Genomic DNA, 23,749 nt, shown 5'->3' on the forward strand with positions numbered 1-23,749 from the left:
ATGTTTAATCCCTGTATTCTGTACATTACTTGCCTTTATGAGGTTTTGTCCTGAGTTTCAAGCCTTTTTTTTTATCTCCACTTTGCTTTCCTTCCTTCTCTTCTCATTTTACTAACCTTTTTTTACCCAGCCTGTGCTAAATTACCATCATCCCAATGTTCCCCATCATCTCTGAGGTTGGGGCAACTTTAGTGCCAGCTGACAGAAGATGCTATAAAAGAAATAAACTCAAAAGAGGGGGTTGTTTGGAGGCTGCTGAGGGAATTTCCGTTCTTGCTCCTCAGCTGCCTCAGATCCAGGATTTGGGTAACTGCTGCAGTGTTTCCCTTTGCTGTTTGCCCATCCCGCTGTGGCTCCTGATAAATTATTTTGTGTAATGATTTTTGTGTGCATTCATGGCTCTGGCTTTATGGTAGATGACACAGATTAAATGAAGCCAGACAACTCTCTCAGTTCAGGGTAATGACTTTCCACTGCAGCGTCCTTTTGTCACTGTAAATTATGATAAATGATGTAATGGTGGATGGAGAGATACAGCTCCAAAGTGGTGGGAGTGGAGAGATCAGCACAGATTGGTTTGGCTTGGGAGGGACCTTAAAGCTCATCTTGTTCCACCCCCTGCCATGGGCAGGGACACCTTCCACTGGAGCAGGTGATTCCTCAAGAAAATGAATTGTACACCTGGAAATCTTGAAGGGAAAATAGCCACAGTGTGGGAGGAGTGAGACGAGCACACAGGTGAACCCTCAGGAAATAACACATCCCTCTGGGTGATCCCTGAGAGTTCTGAGCTTTACAGGCGGCTTCTGACTCAGAGTTCTTCATATTCTAAAGGTTTTCATACAGTCATTTGAGGTTCCAGCTAAAACCAGAATCATATCAAGTGTTTCACAGGTTACAGCCAACACCTTGTGCTTCTTCCAGAACAGAAATTTCAGCTTATTTAAAGTTTGGGTTGTGTTACATTTTTGAATGTGCTGGGCTCCCCAGTTGAGATATAATCAAATTCCCTGGTAGTTTGTGGTTTAGGTTCCCATCCCAAAATAGAATCTTGCCAGTGGTGGAACAGCTGGAAATTTCAGTATTAAGTTCATATTCCAGCTTTTTGTCTTTAAAATGAAGTGAAATCAGATGGCAGCGTCTTGCTCAACCTGGATTCAAGTAACCAAAGACTGGGAATAATCTGTGCACAAATATGATGTGTTTTGAAATTGGGACCGTCTGTAATGATGTTCACCTTTGGTTTGGACAACTCTGAAAACAACAGTTCTATCAGAACTGGACTGAAAATGGAGTGACTGGAAAAGGGATGCACTGAGGGAACATCATTGTGTTTGAAAGGAGAGGGACTGCATCAAGGTATTTGTGGCTGTTCCCTTTTTCTGCTGGAGGTTTTGTGTGAAGTCCTGGGGTGAGGTGAGATGAAGTTTTGGTGGTCATGTGATACATTTTTTTTCCCACTTCCTCCCTTGCCCCAGTCTTTCAGGACTTCATATCACAAGACTGAATCCTTTGATTGCTTGGATACTTGGAGAGGGAGATGAAGTTGTACAAGAACATAGAGTGACAGGACAAGGGGGAATGGGTTCAAAGTGAGATAGTAAGTTTAGATTGGATATCAGGAAGGAATTCTTCCCTGTGAGGGTGGTGACACCCTGGCACAGGTTGCCCAGAAAAGCTGTGGCTGCCCCATCCCTGGAGGTGTCCAAGGCCAGATTGGACAGGTACAACCTGGGATAGTGGAAGGTGTCCCCTTCCTGTGGGACTGTCTCAGGGGATGGGAATGAGATGATCTTTAATGTTCCTTCCAATCCAACCCATTCCATGATTCTGTGGTTCTAATTCCCCCTTCAGCCTTGCTGGTGACATACTGGTGACAGTGGTGGCAGTTTCCTGCCAGTGTGGGCTAATTCCAGTTGTGGCCCCGAGCTCACTGGAGGACACATCTCTGAGTCTCTGGCCTGTGCACTGTGGTAATGCTGGAAAGCATTTCCCTGGACTGTGTGTGCAGGTGGAGCAGGCACGGGGCAGTGTGTGCCCACATCCATGTCCCGGTGCCCAGCGTGCCGTGCACGCGCCTGAGTCACCAGGAACCAGGGAGCTTGCACAACCTGGAGTTGAGAAATGCCAGAAGTGAGGGATTAGGAAACAACCTGGTGGTGTTTGTTCCCCTTTTCCCAGGCAGTGGGGTGCAGCTGTTGGCTCAACCCCTGCTCCCTTGGCCACACAGCCATGGTGGGGTGGAGTTGTCCTCGCTGTGAGGAGCAGGAAGCACAGTGGGATTGTGGTCTCTCTTGGACTTAAAAACCTCTGAGTGCCTCTGTCCTCTGTGCCATATGTGGCTCTGTACCTTATCTTCCATGTGATGTTCAGAGTGCTCTGAAGGGTGAATTGCCACATTCCTTGTGGGCTTTTCTCTGGTGCTTATCTCCTGATGTCCAACTGCTCCACAGAGGTAGCGCAGCCCTGCTGGGAGGGAGGGTGTTCTCTCCATGCTGGGGGCAGGCTGGAACACCCGTGGCCTGGTTATTGGCTTAGGACTGGAACATATTTCCTATTTTTTTTTTTTTATAAAACCAGCTCTGAGCACTCATTGTTTTTGCAGATGAGGCCCAAGTGTCTCAGCCCAGGTGTTCAGAAGACCTTGGGTTGCACGGCTGGGACTTGAGAATCCTCCGGGCTTCCCCATCAGGAACCCATGGCCTGGGCAGTCCCATGTTGTAGTTCCAGTGGGACCATCCCCTGTCCCTGCTGACCCCATCCATCCCATAACACCATTCAAACCTGGTGCTGGTGCATTGTCTGTAGAACCATTGAATTATTTAGGTTGGAAAACACCTTTAAGATCATCAAGTCCAACCATTAACCTCTTGATTTTAATTTTTTTTTAATCTGCTTCTTGTTTGTTAATAGTTGAGACTGTACCTTTATTCCCAAGCTCTTCAGCAAGGCTCTTACTTTGAGTTTGGGGATTCACCAACAGCTGTAACTTGACATTTTCCACTTAAGGAAGAGCCTTTCCAGTCCCGAGTACCAGCCTTTTATAAATGCTGTCCTCCCTATCCACTGGATTTGTGTTTTCACCCCCCCCCCCTTAACTGTAGCCTCAGGCTGCCTGTGACTTCAACTGGCCTTTTATTTCCAATGTCTCCCTTTCCAGAAGGGATCCCAGTCACACGGGCTGAGCAGGATTTTGCCATTAGTGGGGGGTTTTCCTGTCAGTGTTCCCTAGCAGGATGCATTTCCTCTTGCATAAGCAGCCTGAAAACCCTCCGAAGCCACAGAAATCCATCTGTTGGATTCTTGAGACAGATAAATCCTTTATAAACAGGAAAATTGGCAAACTCATGGTAACTCTTGTGACACATCATGATGGGAGATCAGAAAGGAGTGGAATGAAAAGTCTCCCTGTGCGAGCGCGGCCGCCGGAATCCTGCCTTTCTGAGGGCCTTTGAAATGCTGACACAAGGGCTGGGCTGGACAGCAGGCACAGACTGGGAGATGAACTCCAGTGTGTGGCAAAATTCAGCTGGAAGTCACTTGACATTTTAGGTAAAGAAGAGTTTTGAGGGCTCGCTCCTCTGTCCCCACCAAGATTCCGTGTGTGGCTGAGCGGGATCCAGGAGATCAACCGCCATAGATCTGTCAGCACTTCTATTGTCGTGGTCTTTGCAGGGTGTCCAACGCTTCTGTTTTAATTTTGCTGAGGGTTGTAACTCTGGCAAAATTTAAACGCCTTTCAGCTCCCAGTTGGGAGGTTTTAAATCCTCCAAAGTTGTGCTTTACCACCCCCCCCTAAATATTTTCTGTCTAGCAAGTGTGTGCAGATCCTTCCAGCTCTTCAGCCAAGGTTTAACAGCACAATGATCTAATTAACTTCCTTTTTTAAAAGTCTTGCTCCAAGTCCACTTCCTAGTGGTAAAACCCCAGCATAGCCCTGTTAGCCATGGATGTGGTTTTTTGCCAGCTCTGGTATTTACAAAGTCACTTCCCAAGGCTCCCTGAACTGCCCAGGTCATCCTGTCACATGGCTGGTAGAGCCTGAATCAGTCTTTCCTTGTGGTGAATCATCTCAGGTGTTGGTATCTCTCCTGATAATCCTAAAAGTGGCACCAAAAAAAGACATGGACCTCTTAGAGTGGGTCCAGAGGAGACCATGGAGATTCTCCAAGGGCTGGAGCCCCTCTGCTGTGGAGCCAGGCTGGGAGAGCTGGGGGTCTTCACCTGGAGAAGAGAAGGCTCCTGGGAGACCTTAGAGCCCATTCCAGTGCCTAAAGGGGCTCCAAGAGAGCTGGAGAGGGACTTTGGACAAGGGATGGAGTGACAGGACAAGGGGGAATGGCTTTAAGCTGGAAGAGGGTAGATTTAGATTGGATACTGGGAAGGAATTCTTGGCTGTGAGGGTGGTGAGGCCCTGACATGAGCTGCCCAGAGAAGCTGTGGCTGCCCCATCCCTGGAAATGTTCCAGGCCAGGTTGGACGGGGCTTGGAGCAACCTGGGCTAGTGGAAGGTGTCCCTGCCCATGGCAGGAGATGAGGTGAGCTCTAAGGTCCCTTCCAAGCCAAACCATTCCATGAATTGGCCAAGTTGGAGCTCCGTTCTGCCTGGATGCTGCACATGGCTCTGCTGAGAGAACCTGTGGCAACCAAACTGAGCTGTGGATTTGCTTGCAGATGGAGGAGGAGGAGAAGGAGGAGGGGGGATCCTTTGCACTGTGGTATTGAAAAACAACTAAGGAGACTGAATGCTCTTCGTCTTTAAGGAGAGTCTGTGGTAGGGAGATGACTCTTTTTGGGTGCTCAGCTCAAGCTCCCCCTGTTTTGTTTTTCACCTGCTCTCTCTGGTGCTCTCAAGGATCCGCAGTCGCTGCTCTTTATAACCACAGCCTGCACATTGCCCCCCTCCTTCTCCTTGGAGAGCAGCCAGATCAAAATGGCTGTGATCCAACGCCAAGAATCACTCCCTTTGCTATGGAAATGAGGACTTGGAGGCTGCTCACCATGTGTTCAGCAGAGTTCCTGCTAAGGATGATGAGCTGTAGGTGGGGAAGAGGGCAGCAAAGGTGTGTTCCAACAGATCCCTTTGGAACAAATCAGGGTATTTTTGGATGCATCTGAACTCTTTGCATTTTTTGAAAGTCATTTATAGAAAACCAAATGATTACCCTTCCCATCACACGGCAAAAATGAGGGAAATAAAGTAGTAGGATTTCACCATGGGACAAAGGAAGTTTCTCTTCCATGAAGGTGGAAGGAATGGCAGATCCCCCAGTATCTGATATTTGAAATAACCATTTTTTCGTGGTGTTCTGGTATTGATCGAGAGAAGAAAAGGTATAATCATAACCATCCTATCTGAATTCCCAGCATCAGAGCAGAGAAGTTCCCAAACCCCATGCTCTGTGGGATGGTGGCACTGGGCAATTTGCTGCGTGTTGGCTCAGCACGGCGAGTTCAAATCATCGCTTTACCTTCTTCTCAACAAGCTGATTTTAATCTTGATGCACAGCAGGGTGGGAACGTTGCCATGAAAATCCACTGTGCACCAGGCAGGGACTTTTCCCTGCCATGAAAATCCATGTGCATCAAGCCAGGGGACTTTTCCCTGCTCCTGGATGAGTCGTGCAGGCGGATGCTGAGTAGGATTTGCTGCAAGGTGGGACAGGGCTGAGCTGGGTGCTGTTGTGGCATGTTGGGCTTTGGAGAACATCCCAATGTCTTCAGGGTGGCCTGGTGTCACCTGGAGTGGTGAAAGGGAGGGAGGAAGGGGGTGATGAGGGTGATGCTGCTGTTGCATGGTGTGCCCTGCAGGACCTGGCAGGGTCAAAGCCATGAGTGCTGAGCCCTCCTGGCTCTGGGAGGAGCCCTTGGGGTGGAAGTGGCTGACAGGTCTGGGATGAGTCGACACAAATTAGTAATTGGGTGTGGAACTGCATTTTTTTTTATGATATATCTTATTGAACTTTGGAAGTTCAGCGTGTTTCGTGTCTTTTGGGCATCTTTGAGTTGAAATTCACCTTTTCTTTGGGCATGATTCTGTGAGGCTGGGATTGTGCTGAAAGTGTCCAAAGCCAGGTTGGGCAGGGCTTGGAGCAGCCTGGTCTAGTGGAAGGTGTCCCTGCAGAGTGGACATCCTGTTCCATCCCTGCCAGGGGTGGAGCAGGATGGGCTTTAAGGTCCCTCCAGCCCAACCCATTCCATGATTTTATTTTGTGCTCTTACCTTCTGGCTGGAGCTGGAGAGCAGCTCCTGGTTTGTGACTTCCCATTGCACTCTGGTGTTCCAGGGCGTGTCCAGCATGGAACAGGCCTTGTGCTGTAAGGGAAACACTTGGCAGAAGGTGTGTTATGCAACTGATGTGTTATTAACTGATGAGAAGCACAGAGGAAGCCCAAGTTTATCTATAATGTGATAGAAATCCCTAATAATTTCCGTATAGCTTTTTCACATGGACATCTTAAACACCCCGGTTATTCACAGAATTTTGCTTTTAAAACAACACCTGTTTTTTCTTAGACATTCTTAATTGCCCTTAAAATATCAGGACATCAGTATAGAAGAGGTTCCATGAGAAAGGCAGTGGGGAGTACCCACCACTGGGAATGACCCCAGAGCCCATGGCTCTGTGTCACCAGCTCATGGGACTCAGGTCATTGGTGGCTCAAAGTTATCACCAGCCGTGTAGCCCAGGGGAAGGTGGTTGGTGGCCTCCAGCCCACACCTGGGGATAGGTGTCCCCATTGCAAAAATGACCCCCAAATCAGTGCATTTATTATCTGTGTGCAGAGAAGCCCAGTTGGTTGGAGCACGGTGCCCGTAACGCCACGGTCGTGGAGTCAATCCCTGCTCCATCCCCAGATGGACCATTCACTTAAGAGTTGGACTCGGTGGTCCTTGGGGGTCCCTTCCAACTCAGAACATTCTGTGAGAGCTGGTTTTCCCTGAGCTGGTTCCTGCTGTGACCCTTGGTGTGGGCTGGGCACACTGGTGGCTCCAGTGGCCCTGGATCCATATCCCAGCAGCTGCCCCATCCGGAGATGGAGCCGCTGTGGAGGTGGCCAGTGCCAGATCCCGAATGTGATCTGGTGGAGAACAAATCCTCTGCTTATTTTCCCTTATCTCTGCGGAGCTGGAGTGTCTCTCCCAAGCTGTCTGTTCCCTTAATTGGAACATTCTTCTCCTCTTCAGACACATTATGGGCTGTGCATTTCCCGGCTCTGATGAGCGTTTCCCTCCAGTTATTCCGCTTTTTGTCGCTGTTAATTTTTTATTTAACCTCCCAGACTACAAAACAGCCATCAACGTTCCTGCAAAGCTTTGCAGTCACAGACAGCCCTACAAGCTTTAATCACGTTTGCAGGAGACAGGGTGTGCACAGCGAGTCAGGATGGAGCCACATTCCCAGTCTCTCGCTCTGGAGCATCACTGCCGGAGCTGGAGCAAGGAGCTCCATGAGCAGAGCAGTTTTTCCCAGCCTCTCCATGTGCTTAGGGACCTTCTGGGAGGCGAGATAGGAAGTGGACTCTCCTTATTTTTAATCCCCCCCCCTTTTTTTTTTTTTTTGCTTTCCCTGGAGACTGGGACAGAAATATTTTTCGCATATGTAAAAGCAAGATGCTGTATGGAGGCTCCTCTGCCAGCACGGATTGAAGGGGAAAATCTTGGAAGGCTGGGAAAAGCCCTTCCCAGATGTGAGGGCTCCATAGGTTGTAGTGTGATCCAAGGATGGTGTTGTGCCCAAGTCTTCTTCCAGGTCTCAGGCCCTGGAATTTTCCACACCAATCCCTCTCCCTCTATTTAACTTCAGCATTCTTGAAAATAATTTTTCTCAAGAAATGCTGCAGACACCCTAAGTTAATTGGAGTCATTAACTTGTTTCCATTACTCCTTTCTGCCTAGGAAATGCATTTTATGGTTTTTTAGGGAGATTTTGGAGTTAGAAGAAAGAACTGGGAGCTGGGGAACATGTGGAACCACTTCACAGGAACACCGGATTTTGGGAGCTTGCATTTTTATTTACATCTTCTGGCCCCTGTCTGACTTGAAAGTAAACAAGTTCAATCCAAGACTAGATTTATCCCTGAAAATATGTGGAGACTTGTCTAAAAACTGCTTTTAGGATTAGGAACTTCCTTTCCTGCAGTCAGAGAGTACATTTACAATGGGAAAATTGATGCTTAACTGGCAAAACCCCCTTGGAAATGCAGTTTGGTTGGGTTTGGTACAAAATAACCTGAACTTTCAGTTAAAAAAAGGAAAAGGCAAAACTGGCTGAGGATTTGACAGGTCTAAAGCAAAGTAGAGGATCCCTGAAAGTGTCCAAGGCCAGGTTGGACGGGGCTTGGAGCAACCTGGGCTAGTGGAAGGTGTCCCTGCCCATGGCAGTGGTGGGACTGGATGAGCTTTAAGGTCTTTGGTATCAGGATGGTTCCAGACTCTTTCCAGTGGTATCCAATGACAGGACAAGGAGCAAAGGCCATAAACTAAACCACAAGGAATTCCACCCCAATATGAGGAAGAATTTTTTTCCATGGAGGTGGCAGAGCCCTGGAACAGCTGCCCAGGGAGGGCATGGAGTCTCCCTCTCTGGAGACATTCCAAACCCACCTGGACACGTTCCTGTGTCACCTGCTCCGAGTCACCCTGCCTGGACAGGGGGGTTGGACTGGTTGATCTCCTTCCAACCCTAACAATTCTGGGATTCTGTGGTTCTGTCCCATCCAACCCAAACCATTCCATAGTTCTCTGAACAGTGAGTGAAGCCGCGTTTCTGCGCTGCTGGAAGCGCAGCAATGGACCCGGTGACAGCATCCCGTGGTGGCCCTTGGCCAGGCATCTCCTGGGCAAGCAAAAGGTCCTGCCCCTGTGACTGATGTCCCTTTTCCATGCCCTGCAGACACCATGAGGCGAGTGGTACGACAGAGCAAATTCCGGCACGTGTTCGGCCAGGCCGTGAAGAACGACCAGTGCTATGACGACATCCGTGTGTCCCGGGTCACCTGGGACAGCTCCTTCTGCGCAGTCAACCCCCGCTTCGTGGCCATCATCGTCGATGCCAGCGGCGGGGGAGCCTTCCTGGTGCTGCCTCTGCACAAGGTAAGTGCTTTTGGAGTCTCTGGAATTACCTGCTCAGCTCTGCTGTCACTTCGGTGCCTGTTTGGGAGTAACATTAAGGCTGGGAAGTGTCTGCTGTGGTGACAAACACTGCCATGTAGGAATATGTTTAATGTCTGTAATGAGGCTGATGCTTCCTGTACATTAAACACGGTAAACAAGCTGTTTGCTTGACTAATCTGAGCCAATTCTGGCAGAAGCTTCCACATAGAATCATATTTTAGAAGCCTCTTTGTGATCACGTCAAGTTTTTCCACTGTCAGGGATTCCGCTTTTTGAGCTCTGCAAGTGTCACTTAGTTCAGGAACCACCTGAGCCCAACGGCTCCTTCTGGAATTAACTCAGGAATGCACCTGAATCCAACTGCTCCTTGCAGAATTAATTCAGGAACCACCTGATCCCAACTGCTCCTTGCAGCCTCTCATTGGAAGGATGCAAATTCCATAGGCTGTTGGCCCTGGCATCTGAGCTGGTCCAGGCTGCTGCCAGCCCCTTCAGATGCTCTTTATATGGTATAAGACAAGAATAATTTTGGTAAGAAAACAGTTCCTCCAGGTACCATCACAGCTGTCCTGGAGCTCTCCCAGATCACTGGGCTGTGTTTGGGCTTTATTATACTTTGGCCAGATTCTGTTATCCCTAATACCTGGAAAAATGAAGGGAGGGGCTTCATCTCCTCTTGGGCAGGTAGACCCACCCTTTAATGTTCTCTCTTGCCAAGATGTTGCCAAGTCTCCAATAAATAATCTTCCAGTGAACCCACATACGCTCTGCTCTTTCCCTTCTCCTTTGGATTTCTTTGTAGAGCCCCAGGGCTGTGCTTTGCCAGACACCCAGAGAAGGTGGGTTCCTGTCCATCAGCCGTGAGATGGGCTGGATCAAAGGTTCTGAGGCTGAAAAACCGGGAAGACAGACCTTCCTGGAGCCCCTTCCAGTACTGTGTTAGGAGTAAATGGGCAGGAGCTGGGTCTGACTGAAATAAATCCCTGTTGCCCCTGATACTCCGTGGAAAAATCACATCCATCTTCCACCCTTGCTGGAGATTCTTCTCATCCCTTTCTGACGTTTAACCAGCAAACTCTCATGATCAAAGTCTTTTTCTGCAACATTATTTTCTTTGTGACCCTCAAACTTCTCTCTTAAGGGTATAGTTAAGTTGTCCTCAGTCTGTCATCAGCCCTGTGCTTGTTTCCCAGCTCCACTTCCAGCTCTGCCCTGTTAAATATAGAAATAGTGACCAGGATTGAACACAAGCTCCCACATGGCGAGGGCAGAGCGGAGGCAGCGGCTTCTCAGTCCTGCAAAGCAAAGCCAAACCCCAACCTCCCAAAATAGCCCCATTTGCTGCTCTTGAACAGTCCTTTGGGCTTATCCTGGGGCCACAAGTCCTCCTCCTGCCCAGACCATGGGTGGTGAGCAGACCTGGAGCAGGAATTCCTTGCTCAGCACAGCACCAGCTGCACCCGTGTTGCATCATGGCACAGACACCATCAGCAGGGGATGTGCATCCCTCTTTTCTTCTCCTGTATCCCAATGTTTGGAGCACCAGGGAGCTGGGGGGGGCTCAGCCTGGAGAAAAGGAGGCTCAGGGGGGACCTTCTTGCTCTCTGCAACTCCCTGACAGGAGCGGGGAGCCGAGGGGATCAGGCTCTGCTCCAGGGGAACAAGGGACGGAATGAGAGGAAATGGCTTCAAGCTGTGCCAGGGGACGTTTAGATTGGAGATCATGGAAAATTTCTTCATGGAAAGGGTTGTGAAGCACTGGCACAGGGCTGCTCAGGGCAGTGGTGAAATCACCATCCCTGGAAGTGTTCAAAAAATGTGTGGATGTGGCATTTGGGGACATGGTGGCCTTGGCAGTGCTGGGGTAACAGTTGGACTTGATGGTCTCAGAGAGCTTCTCCAGCCTTAATGATTCCATGGTTCTGTGTTTTCTCAGTCCCTGGCAGAAATTCCTGCTAATTCTGAGTGACCCATGCTTCTGCATTTTGAAGCACTATCTTATCTTTGGGGTTATTTTTACACTTATTCAGTTATTCCTCCCACCCTCCCCTGTATTTCTCATTTCCTTGGTGCCCTCAGCTCCATTCCTGCCTTGCACAGCCCTTTAATATCCACCTCTGAGGAGGTTCCTGCAAAGCTGGAGGGGCTGTGTCCCTCACCCCCAGCCTGACACGTTCTTTTGCAATTCAGCTCGAACCAGTTCCTGTGTTCCACGTTTATTTTTACAGCCTGGGCTGATGAAATTGTTCCTTCAGTTCCTTCAACACCCTAAATAACATTTGGATTTCTCTTTGAGCCCGTTTAGCAGGGATATTTATTAAGTCCCCCGCAGCAAAACCCTTGTTATTTTCAGGGGAAAAAAAAGGGGGGAAAAAAAAGGCAATTTTAAACCATGGCTTTGAGTTGATTTTAAAATTGAGCCGTAAAAATACACTTGCTGCATTTCTGCAGGGGAAAATGGCCCTTAACGGCATCGCGTCCACTCAAAGCCAGGGCTGTGAAGACCACTGGGAATTACTTGGGAGTGCAGAAAAGCGGGGAATTTCACTCATTTTAACGTGTTTTTCCTTGGCCGTTTCCAGTGATATCGCAGGGGTCTGTTACGCGGCAGGGGTTTTCTTGCTGCCGGCGGGCGGCTCCCGGCCCTGGGGAGAGGGTTTTTGGGGGTGTTTTTGGGGGCGTTTTTGGGGGAGGGCTGAGCACCCCGGGCCCGCGCACCCCGCGCTGGGGATTGGGGGGGGGGGGGGGGGGGGGGGGGGGGGGGGGGGGAGCGGACACAGAGGGGAAGCCCCGCCCCTCTCCGCGCAGGCCCCGCCCCCGCGCGCGCGCGCAGCCTCCGCAGCGGCACTGCGGCGGCCGCGGCTTTTTACCGTATATGGCCATGGCTGCGCTCGCGGCCGCCGCGCTGATTGGCGGGGGCGGGGGCGCGGCGCGGCAAGTGCGCGGGAATTAACCCCGAGCGCGGGAATTGATTAACCCGGCGGCGCGGGAGTCGGTTAACCCCCGAGCGCGGGAACGGACCCCCCGAGCGCGGGAGTTGGTCCGTGCGTGGAGGTTAACACCCGTGTACGCTGAGCGCGGGAATTAACCCGCGTGCGTGGGAATTGTCCCGCGTGGAAATTAACCCCCGGTGCGGGCAGGAATTAACCCGTCAGCGCAGGAATTGCGCGCGGGAATTAACCCGTGAGCGCCGGAGTTAACCCGTGCGTGGAAATTAACCTCATGGGCGCGGAAATTAACCCGTTTGCGCGGGAACTGCGCGCCGGAACTAACCCGTGTGTGCAGGAGTTGTGCACGGGTTAATTCCCATGTGTGGGGGAATTGTGCACGGGAATTAACCCGTGTGCACGGGAATCAACCCCTGCGCGGGATTTAACCCGTGCACACCCACAGCCTCGGCGTGTCCTGAGCCCCGGGCCCTGAGGGTCCTTCCGGCACTCCCTGGACGCAGAGACGGCAGATCCAGGGGGCTGCATCCCCCCTCCAACCCCGCGGCTCCCACAGAGCCCAGTGTGGAGCCGGGGCCGGGCCGGTGCAGCCCAGCCGGCTTTGCTGGCTGTGGAAATGCTTTGTCTGAACTTCCTGTTTTCTTGCACGCACATGTGCAGGGGCTGTGCCAGGAACTCGCCATTCCCATGCTCCAGCACCAGAAAATCCTATTCCCACAGGTTGGTTGGTCTGGAGCATTGGCCTCTGCTGGAATGAGCCACATAGTTTATTAAAGCTGTAAGTTTTTAAGTGTTCTGTAGGTGATAAGAGTCAGGGTGATCAGCATTAACTGGTCACACCAGGGAAGGACAGGAAACTTCCCTGCCTGTTCTGGGCAGTGAGAAACTGGGTTGTAGAGTTGGTTTTCTTTGAGCCTCATCCCAGGGAAAACTGTAGGTACACACAGGGAAGGAATCAAAATATAAAACTCTTAAATCAGGCAGTGCCTCAGCCGTTGCTTGTGGTGGCCTTGTACTGGTGGGTCAAGTGGAGATCACCTCCAGCACAGAGCCCAGAGGAGGCCATGGAGATACTCCAATGGCTGGACCCAGGCTGGGAGAGCTGGGGGTGTTCACTTGGAGAGGAGAAGGCTCCAGGGAGACCTTAGAGCACATTCCAGGGGCTCCAAGAGAGCTGGAGAGGGACTTTGGACAGGACAAGGGGCAATGGCTTCCCACTGCCAGAGGACAGCGTTAGATGGGATACTGGGAAGGAATTCTTCCCTGTGAGGGTGGTGAGGCCCTGGCACAGGTTGCCCAGAGAAGCTGTGGCTGCCCCATCCCTGGAAGTGTCCAAGGTCAGGTTGGACAGGGCTTGGAGCAACCTGTGTTAGTGGAAGGTGTCCCTGCCCATGGCAGGGGGTGGGACTCGATGGTCTGTAGGGTCCCTTCCAACCCAGACCATTCCATGGGAGGTAATCCCTACTGTTCAGAAATTAAAGAAGAGTCAGGGATTTAAGGGAAGGAGTGATTCTCCTGCTCCTGTCCTCCAGAGATCCTTGGTGCAGGTCGATCAATGGCTCATCTCCCCTCCAACGCTGATGGAAACAGCAGCACAGCCCTCCCTGTCAGAGCAGGAGGGATGTGGGGGACAAAGTCCCCCAACTCCATGGGTGATCCTGTTTTTCAGCCCAGCTGAAAATTCTCTGGGTTTCCTGATGTGCTGGGGACAGTGACATGCAAACCACGTGCATTCAGAGGATACAAAGTTCTTTTTCCCTCCTCTAAGAACCTTTGCAATTTGTGTCTGCACAGGAAAACCTGCTACAAATGTTCCCTTTTTCTTTCAGATTGTGTAGAAAGATTCCTTTAGCCACGAGTTGTGTTACATAAGGCCTTTAGCAGCGGTTTGTTCAGTTCCCTTTGGATATACCTTATATTAGATTTTCCATTTTCCTGACTCCTTCTTGCACTCCCCCCACACTGGCAGCATTCCTGCAGGATCGGGGATCAGCTGGTGCCCTGGGAGGCAATTGGCATGTGGGTGGGGGTGTGCACACCTCGGGAATGATCTTCTCCAAGGAATATGTTGTTCTGCAAGTGATGTGCCTTGGTGTTCAACCCTGGCATATGTGACATGTTAAGCAGCTCTTCCTGATTCTCATTCCTCCAGGAAGCATTGGTAAATGAAACTCCTCCTTTTCTGAACTGTGTGTAAAATAAAATCAGGAGGTTTTCCTGTGATGAGTTCATTGAGCCCTTACAGCCATTTTAAGAAGAATGTGGATGGATTTTGTCCTTTTATTTCACCTTAGATGTTTCTCTATAAAAAGAAGTTTATATTTATCCCTGTCAGTTCAATTCCAGTGGATCACTAGGTTCAGGTGTACTTGGTCACCAGGGTTTTTTTCCCTCCTCTTTCCACATCCATTCCGGTCTGGGAGCTCCAGAACAAGGAGCTGTTTGCATTCTGTGGCAGCCTGTGATGGAATCATGGAATCATTAAAGCTGGAAAAGACCTCCAGGATCATCAAGCCCAATCTTTTGATCACCCCCATCCCACTAAACCATATCGTGAAGTGCCACCTCTGCCTGTGTTTTAACACTTCCAGGGATGGTGACTCCACCACTTCCCTGGGGAGCCTTTTCCATGCTTGACCACCCTTCCAGTGAAGGAATTTTTCCCAGTATCCAGCGTCCCAGCCCTGCAGCCGTCAAGGTGGTAAAGAGAGCAGGAGCAGTGCTGAGGGATTGTTGGAGAGCACAGTTACAGGAGTCTCCTATTGCATGACTCTCCAGTGGACCTTTTGGGAATAACTCTTCCTAATCTTCCAGATTAGTTCTGGATGCCTTGATTGGTCTGTGGGTGACTAATGGCTCTTGGTCATGGTCAGGAGAGATCCAGGCACTTCCATTTCATCCCAGTGTTTTCTCCCAAGCGCCTCCTCCATGACCAGCTGGTGCTGGAGGGTCAATGCCCAGAGCTCAACTTCCCTCCCTGCACTGGGTGAAACTTGAGGTTGTTGGAAGGCAAAGACACAATTTAAAGAAAAAGGGAGTATTTTCTCTAGCAGAGAAAAGGTGGAGTGGGTTGGTATTTCAAACTTTGCAGATGTGACCTGGTTTCCTTCCTCAAACTTTTGCAGAGTGAGGGGAGGTTGCTTTGCCTTGTGCAACTCGATGCCACTTCCCCAATTTAAATGGAGATTTCCATGAGCAGCCATGGGCTGGGGAAGCAGCTGCTCTCCCTGATATTTTTACCATAATCCATGAGCTGTTTCCTGCAACCAATTGCCCTTTTCTGGCAGAGAAAGGATCACAAGACAGTCAAATTAATTCATAGAACTCCCACTTTTAGGAACAGTTTTCTTGTGTAGCTTCTCTGTTATTAACAGGGATTTTTTTCTTCTCATCTATGACTTTTTTCTGATCTGGGTTTAATAATTCTGATTATTTAACATTTTTTTTCTGATCTGGGATACATGAAAGCACTAAAAAATCATTTAGTAAGGTCAGTTCACCCCGTGCTGAAGGACCTGAATATTGAGTGTGCTTCTAGTCAACACCATCCAACTTATTAATAATCCTCAAATTCACCTTTTTGGCCAACTTTTTATCAAACACAGCTCCAAATTTCAAAAGTTATTACTGTGATGTGTTGCCCAACCACAGTCATAGTGGATTATGAGAAGGGTTTAATTTCTGGAAGTCGCAATGAGTTAATTTTAAGCTGTGTCTCAGCACTTGAGCTGTTTTTTAAATCCTGCCCTAATTAAAAGATTACATTTTACAAATAAATAAATAAATCCCCAAACCTGGGAGCATTACAGGAGCATGGAAACTCCCCCAGCTGGCTGCCAAGTTGCCGGCCTTGTGGTGTTCCATTGGCAGAGGCATCTCTTTGGAAAGGAATTGTGTTTAGAAACGTGGAATTTGGGCGTTTTATAGCCTGGTGGGTTTTTAATTCCCTACTGGAGGTTTCCCGGTCTTTCCTTTTTGGCACACACGCCCCAACCCCCAATATTGTTTTTCAAGCTCTTCTGTGCACAACTAGTCCTGTGCAATTCCAGGAATAGGGTTTCCCTTCTCCGGAGAGCGAAATCTGTGGTGTGTCCTGCACGGGTGGTGTTTGCAAAAGGAGCGTAGAGAGGTGATAAAATAACACCTCTGAGTTAAAAACTGCCCATTTCTCACCCTGCTGGGTCAGGCCCTGGGGTGGTGACGTGGGTTACTGTCCTGTGACGGCTCCCCAGTCAGTTCTGGAGGGTGAGGCTCTGCAATAAGTGTGTTTTTTGGAGGAGAGGGGCAGTTGAAGCGTGTTCGGAAGTGCTGCTGAGCGGAGCCCTCACTCTGCTCTGCGCTCTGGAAGGTCCTGCGGTTTCCTCTGCTCTGCAGAGACGAGTTTGTGCCTGACCACAAGGCAGGAGCTTCTCTGCAAGTGTTCACCCAGCTGGGGCTTTGAACAGCCCGTTTACATCCTTATTTAGTCTCATTTTATACTGATTTTTGTACATCCTTGGAGGTGTTCAAGGATGTGGCACTCAGAGCTCTGGTCTGGGTGACAAGGTGGTGATGGGTCACAGGTTGGAGTTGATGATGTTGGAGGTCTTTTCCAACTTAGCTGATTCTGGGATTATTTATGGACCCTGATGAGCAGCAGAGTTGCTCCTCTCGTGCCCAAGTGTAGATGCCCCTGGGCTGTTCATCTCCCCAGCATTGTTTTCCTCTGCCAGACCCCAGGGAGCTGTGGGACATCTCCTTCTTTTGTTTGTCCTCTAGTTTGGTAATTTTTGGTGAATAAATACACTTGGGATTTCTGGAAGTTCTTGTCTCTTCCACACTGCTGCTAAATAACATCTCCTTTCCCCATCCTGACTGTCTCTTCCCTGTTGGAAATGGGATTTGGGTGTTCATGCAGGCAGGGGTGGGGGGGTGTTGGCAGGTGATGCAGGGGGGATTGTGCCTCTCTGGCCCACTCAGGTGAGACCCCTCTGCAGTGCTGCTCCAACTCTGGGATCCCCAGCACAAGAAGGATGTGGAGCTGCTGGAGTGAGTCCAGAGGAGGCCATGGAGATACTCCAAGGACTGGAGCTCCTCTGCTTTGGAGCCAGGCTGGGAGAGCTGGGGGTGTTCACCTGGAGAAGAGAAGGCTCCAGGGAGACCTTAGAGCACATTCCAGTGCCTGAAGGGGCTCCAAGAGAGCTGGAGAGGGACTTTGGACAAGGGCCAGGAGGGACAAGACAAGGGGGAATGGCTTTAAGCTGGAAGAGGGTAGATTTAGATTGGATACTGGGAAGGAATTCTTCCCTGTGAGGGTGGTGAGGCCCTGGCACAGGTTGTCCAGAGAAGCTGTAGTTGCCCCATCCCTGGAAGTGTCCAAGGCCAGGTTGGACAGGGCTTGGAGCAACCTGGGCTAGTGGAAGGTGTCCCTGCCCATGGCAGGGGGTGGGACTGGATGATCTTTAAGGTCCCTTCCATCCCAACCCATTCCATGATTCCACAAGCACTGCTCTTTATGGAAGTACCAGATCCTTGATTTAAGGTCTGAGCTCCGGCACAGGTGGTGGCACAGGGACAGTGCCTGGTCCCTGCTCTCCACTGGCTGTCACAGGCTCTTGGCTGCTCCTGCTCAGGCTGTGCAGGTTCATCCTGATCAAACAGAAAAGTGACGTTTGTGCTTTAATTTATTCAAATTGATTTTTTTCCCCTCCCCACAGTAATAAATGACTGTAAAAACTCAAAACTAAAACAAGGGCTCATGCAACCTGGAAATAATTACCAGGGGCTCCTCTTGGAGGATTCCACTGCTTCCTGCCAGGAGCCAGGACAGACAGTCACTGACATTTTGCATTAATAATCCTGGATTTTTTAGTCTTTTCCTAGTCTTTTCCAGCCTAAGTGATTCTGGGATTGTTTGTGGGCCCTTTTGGGTTAGGCCTGTGTTCTATGGCCTGTCCTGTGCCTCCTGTGATACATCCATGTCCATGTGCTCTGCATGGTTCTCTTTTTAATTAGGTCCATTAAAATGGATGAACTGAACGTGGCAGTTGCGTGTATTAATTTTTTAAATCCTATTTCACATTATGGCATCCAAGAGGGATTACACAGGCTTTAATTCTTGAATGGCAGCTTTATGGCTTTTCATCCACAACTCTTTCTGCCTTTTAAGAATTTCAAATGCAGTTGAATCACTGAGACTTTTTTTTTTTTGAAACCTAAATTTGGCCAATTAGGAAATTGTGGGAATTTTTGGATCAAGGTCTTGTTTTGCTGATAGTGGAGCCTTCAGGTCAGTTGTCCTCAAAAACCAGTATCCAGCATTATTCTGCTTTAAAACAGGCTTGAATAGGCCCAGCCTCCCACATGGAGCTTGGTAGGAGGCACATATTAAGGAATGTCATCTCCAAGGTTGGGGAATGTTATCATCCAATGGCAAAAATGAAATTCCAACCATTTCTTCTGCATGTTTAAACACAAAAGAAGATGACCCCATCCCAGACCTCTCCCTCCTGTCTCTCTTCTTCCATCACTCATCATGACAGGGCCATTCCCTGGAAACAAAACCCCTTGGAGCAGGACCAGGGGTCTGGCCCTGGAGGTGGAGGAGTGTCCTGCTCACCCTGCTGCTACTGCTGTGTGTCTGCAGTGTTTTAAATATTGCTTTCCATCTGTGCAAGGCTTGACCAAGAGAGAGAACCACGATTAGAGGGATTGTCCATCCCTTGCTTCCCTGTTGGCAGCATCAGCGGCTGGGGGGGATCAGGTGCTTCAGGGGCTCCTCAGCAAAACACAGACCTGGTGGCAAAGTGTGTGTGTCTGCATCATCTGTCTTGGCATCACTGATTTGTCTCAGTTCAGGTTTAAATGTCTCATCAGCTCATTTTCTTGAGAGGTTTGTCCCTGGGATGAGCTTGGCAGCTGGCAGCCTTGGTCCTCTGGCCATGGATGGATCAGGTGAGGCTGTGGCTGTTCCAGTCCATGTCAGCAATATTTATTCCTGAAAACAGTATTTTACTCTGCATAACTGTGTCCTAAAAACTTCCCATATGAGCAAAATCCTTCTATAATGAAAAAAGCAGGGAGACTTGGTAATTCAATGAGCAGCAACACCTTCAATTCGAATTTGAGCTTGTTTATCTTCAGCTGCCACTGGCCACTGTTGGGAAACACAGATGAAAACAGAGCTTTGTTCTTCCCCAAAATTTGGGAATGGACAAAGGGATGGCATGGCATCACAGCAAGTGCTGAGATTTGGGTGGGAAAGCATCCCTGCATCCCATGGGAGCACAGCTCCTGTGCCAAGCCTCCGAACCCTTTTCTTGCACCTTGGGGAGTTCCCAGAGTTACCAATTTGTTTCCTCTGCTGATCCATGAGTTGATTCAAATGTCATGAGATTTTGTATACTGGAGGAGCAAATGTAGCATTGGGAAGCCACTTCCTTCAGGATATCACAGCTCTTTCTCTTGTTTTCTCCCTTCAGACAGGCAGGATTGACAAGTCCTACCCCACAGTGTGTGGCCACACGGGACCAGTGCTGGACATCGACTGGTGTCCCCACAACGACCAGGTGATCGCCAGCGGCTCCGAGGATTGTACTGTCATGGTGAGTGTTCCCTGGGCCTTGTGGGGTGGGCTTTGCTCCCTGCTAAAAATCCTGCTCCAAAGGACACTTGTGTTCCTGAAAACACCTCCTGTTCCAGAGTCAGGGCAGGGCAGAGTTGTCGTGGAATGGGTTGGGTTGGAAGGGAACTTAAAGATCGTCCAGTTCCTCCCCCTGCCATGGGCAGGAACACTTTCCACTAGACCAGGTTGCTCCAAGCCCCATCCAACCTGGCCTTGGACACTTCCATCACTTCCACTACCTCTATGGGCAACCTATGCCAGGGCCTGCCCACCCTCACAGGGAAGAATTTCTCCCATTTTTCCTTCCCTTGAGGATTTGTCTGATGTTTGAAAAGCGGAGTGAGAAGGAAGAGTGCCGGTCTGTGGTGAGGTGCTCTGATTTGTAGAGCTTTGCAGAAGACAGGTGGTTCCTTACCTCACATATCCCCATGGATGCAGCGGTGTGTGTTGGGAAGAGGGAGGGATTAGAAGGGAACGAGCCCACCAAGTTTCAGAGTTGCTTCAACCCTTGATTTAAGGGGAATGCCTGAAGTTCTTCCTATATCTACAGGCTGTGAGCAGGTGTCAGAAGGGCTTTTTTTAATGAACAAATAAAAATAATCCAAGTTCTGCACCTGCCAGGCTTGGTCCTGAGACCTGTTTCACCTCAGGCAGAGCCCAGTGCCCAGGAGCTGGGCTCGCTCCGTGACGGATGTGGAATCCCGTGTATGCAAACACAGCAGAATCAGTGAAAGAAAATCCTTGGAAGATGAAATAATGCCAAATAACTCCAGGGATCTTTGGCCATATTTAGAAATGCTGTAGGCTGAATGTTATATTGAAATCTTATTATAGATCATGTCAGATAAATTCCTTTGCTTCTGTTCATCGTTAAAATGTTTGGGAGGGGATTCATCCCAAGAGGCTTTTCCTGGGACAGCTCTTGCCTGTGATCTCTCAGTCTTGGAAGCTGAAGCATGTTAACAAAATGGGCTATATTTAATATTACACAAAACAACAAGCTTCTGTGTTTGTAACATTCACTACTGGGCTGGAACTAACTTTTGAAGGATGCAGGAATGTTCCCCTAGGAACCAGGATGCAGAAGGGCTGCATTGGAAGGGTCTCTGAAACATGAGCATCTGCAGGTCCAGAGCTGCCTTCTTGGAGGCAAAATAAGCCTCTAATCCAAATGCAATGAGAACTATGTTGGGAGGCTCCAGGGGGACTGAATTATGGAGAAAAACCAACAGTGTTCAGTTACAAGTTGTCCAAGTGCTTGTCCAAGTGCTCCTAATGTGGCCACAAACCATCTGTGGGAATCTGTGCCTCTGACTGAACAAGCTGTGTGGGTTCACGGGGAGTTCTCTGCGCATCCCAAAGTGGGGATGAGCTTTCTCTGCATCCCTGGAGGCAGCACATATGTGGAAAGGCACCAGAGTGGAGCTGGCTGTGGATTTGCCCACTCGTGGTGGTGTTTGGTACCTCTTGGTGTGACCTGTCTGGAGTGGAAGGTGAAATAGGTGAGTCCTTGCTGTGCTCACAGGATCAGGGATATGCAGGAAGATGTGTGTGTGTTGAGGAGGTTTAAAATGAGAAATGATAGATCCCAGATTGTTTGGGGCAGTTGGGAACTGCACTGGTGTGTAAAGAACGTTCCTTGGAAGAGTTGTTTCCTTGTGCCAGCAAATAAGGAATTACTTCAGTATTCCTGCTTGGTGTGCTGCTGGATGGCTGGAATGTACCGCAGGCTTTGAATTCAGCTGGAAAATGTTTTATTGGTGAAAGGCTTGTAGATGGTGTCGAGGCCCTTCCTGTGATATGGGAAATCTGCTTCAACAGAGGGTGAATATTAATGAGTTTGGGTGTAATGGGCAGAGCAGAGCTCATGGGATTGAGCAAATTGCTTTAAGAATCAAAGCAGAGCCCTTGCAGTGACCTGGGCCACCAACCTGTGGGCACCTCTGGGACCAGAACAGGGTCAACCAGGAGAAGGTCTGAGAGCTGCAGAAATGATGCTCAAAGGGCTTCTTCCTGCAAGGACAGGGATAAATCCAGGGCTCAGACTCACTTGTTTCCTCACTTAAGGTGATAGGAATTAATATTTATGATATAGGAATTGATGTTCTTTGAATTGATGTTCTTTCTAGACATGGACTGAATATTCTCTGCAGGTTGTGCAGAGCCAGAAGAGACAGTTTTTGCTTCTCTTTAAAGGGGGTGAAAAAAGTTTGCTTTGTTTTCTTGCTCATGTGCTGTTTGTGCAAAACCTTCCCCTCCTGCCCTTCCTGTGAGACCCAAACCCAAACCTCTGCCGTGCCACGGCTTCACTTCCTCCAGCACAAACAAACTGGCCCTGCTGACTTCAAAAAACCCCAAAACCCAAAAAAACACCCAAAACTCCCAGACCAGAGAGTTGACAAACACTTACTGATACCCAGTTAATCCTGCAGCATTTTCCTGGGATTTATCCTGAGTCCTCACCCTCACCAGGCTGGGTCCTGTATCCAAATTTCCTTGGTTTCCCTGTGAATTTAATTTGATCCCATACTGAGACCGGAATCCCACCCTGGAACGAGGGGCCAGGTCACTTGGGACCATCCTCTGACCTTTCACACTCATTTCTTTATTATTTCTTGGAATACTAGGCAGGAATTTTGGGTCAATATTCTGTAATCTGCCCAGGATTACACTGCTCTGCAGCTGCTCCAAACTATTGGGGCTTTCCCTGATGGAAAAAAAGTCTTCCCCAGAGGCTTTAAAAAAAAACCTTTTCATGGGTATTTTGTCTCCCTTCCCTCTCCCACCCCCTGCACTCCCTGGCTGATGTTTAAACTTGGTTCAGGTTTTTTTTTATTCCTTTGCTGTTAAGATGCACTTGCTCAGAGGGATCCCTGGACCCTTCCTGGCTGGGATGGCGCAGAATAGAATCAGAGATCCCGGGAATCTTGTCCCTTTCCTGCTACTGCCGCCCCTCACAGGGAGGAATGTTGGCTGGAGCTGCTCTGCCCCTACCTGGCTGGTCTGCAGGTCACACTTGGCCCATAAGCTTCTGCAGTTCTGGGTCTTTTTGGTGGATAAATTCCCTTTTCAAGGCTTTGTCCACAAAGAGAGGGAGGCTGAAGGAGTGGGGCAGGTCCCTTTATCCTACTTTTTCTCTCATGGGAAGAAGTGACTGTTCACAGAGTAATGAGATGGTTTGGGTTGGAAGGGACCTTAAAGATCATCCAGTCCCACCCCCTGCCATGGGCAGGAACACCTTCCACTATCCCAGGTTGCTCCAAGCCCTGTCCAACCTGACCTTGGACACTTCCAGGGATGGGGCAGCCACAGTTTCTCTGGGCAGCCGGTGCCAGGGCCTCACCACCCTCACGAGAGGAATTTCTTCCCAGTATCCAAACTAACCCTACAGATGCAGGAGGACAGATGATGAGAAACAGAAAACCCACCAAACCCCGAGGGCTCATCAGAGACCTCACACGGTTACAGAGTTAAGTGCCTCAGACTGACATGGAATTCCCAGCACAAACATGTTCCCAACTGTTGCTGCTGTCACATTGTTACTCCTTGACTGACAGGAAAAAAGATGTTTCCATAAACCTGACACATTTGTAACCCAGTTTTAGGTGTCGGGGCAGGTGCAGGGGTTTGTTGTGCTTCGCAGGCGTACTGAGTTTCAGGAGAACTTCGGAGGGGTTGGATCACAGTCAGTGGCAGAGCTAGAGGGAATGGGAAGGGAGCAGGATGACATCCTGCTTCTCCAGGCTGAGCAGCTCCTGTTTGCATCCCCAGTTTAAAATCACATTGGGAAAAGCCTCAGTTCTGTCAGTGTGTCGCCAGCGCTGTTCCATCAGGCAGGAAGGGAGAGAGGGATTTCCATACAATCATGGAATATCCTGAGCTGGAGTGGACCCACAAGGATTGAGTCCAACTCCTGGCCCTGCACAGGACACCCCAACAATCCCACCATATGCCTGGGAGCGTTATCCAAACGATCCTTGAGCTCTGGCAGCCTTGGGGCCATGACCATTTTCCCCCCTTGCAGAGGAATCCTCTCCTGAGGTGGGGTTCCTATTGGAATCCTTTCCTGAGGTGGGGTTCC

General features: G+C 49.6%; 1 protein-coding gene across 1 annotated transcript in view; it reads left to right on the top strand.

Moving 5' to 3' along the window:
- CORO1C (coronin 1C) overlaps positions 1 to 23,749 on the top strand; it is a 43,280-nt gene that overhangs the window by 9,562 nt on the left and 9,969 nt on the right. Inside the window, exons 2-3 of the mRNA XM_027689279.1 lie at positions 8,897 to 9,096; positions 19,526 to 19,648. Of these exons, the coding sequence (XP_027545080.1) occupies positions 8,902 to 9,096; positions 19,526 to 19,648 (318 nt within the window). The 5' untranslated portion in view covers positions 8,897 to 8,901. The remainder of the gene's footprint in view (positions 1 to 8,896; positions 9,097 to 19,525; positions 19,649 to 23,749) is intronic.

Source organism: Neopelma chrysocephalum, unplaced genomic scaffold, assembly GCF_003984885.1.
Source record: "Neopelma chrysocephalum unplaced genomic scaffold, ASM398488v2 Primary Assembly neopelma1_77, whole genome shotgun sequence".
In the NCBI taxonomy this organism is placed as follows: Eukaryota; Metazoa; Chordata; class Aves; order Passeriformes; family Pipridae; genus Neopelma; species Neopelma chrysocephalum.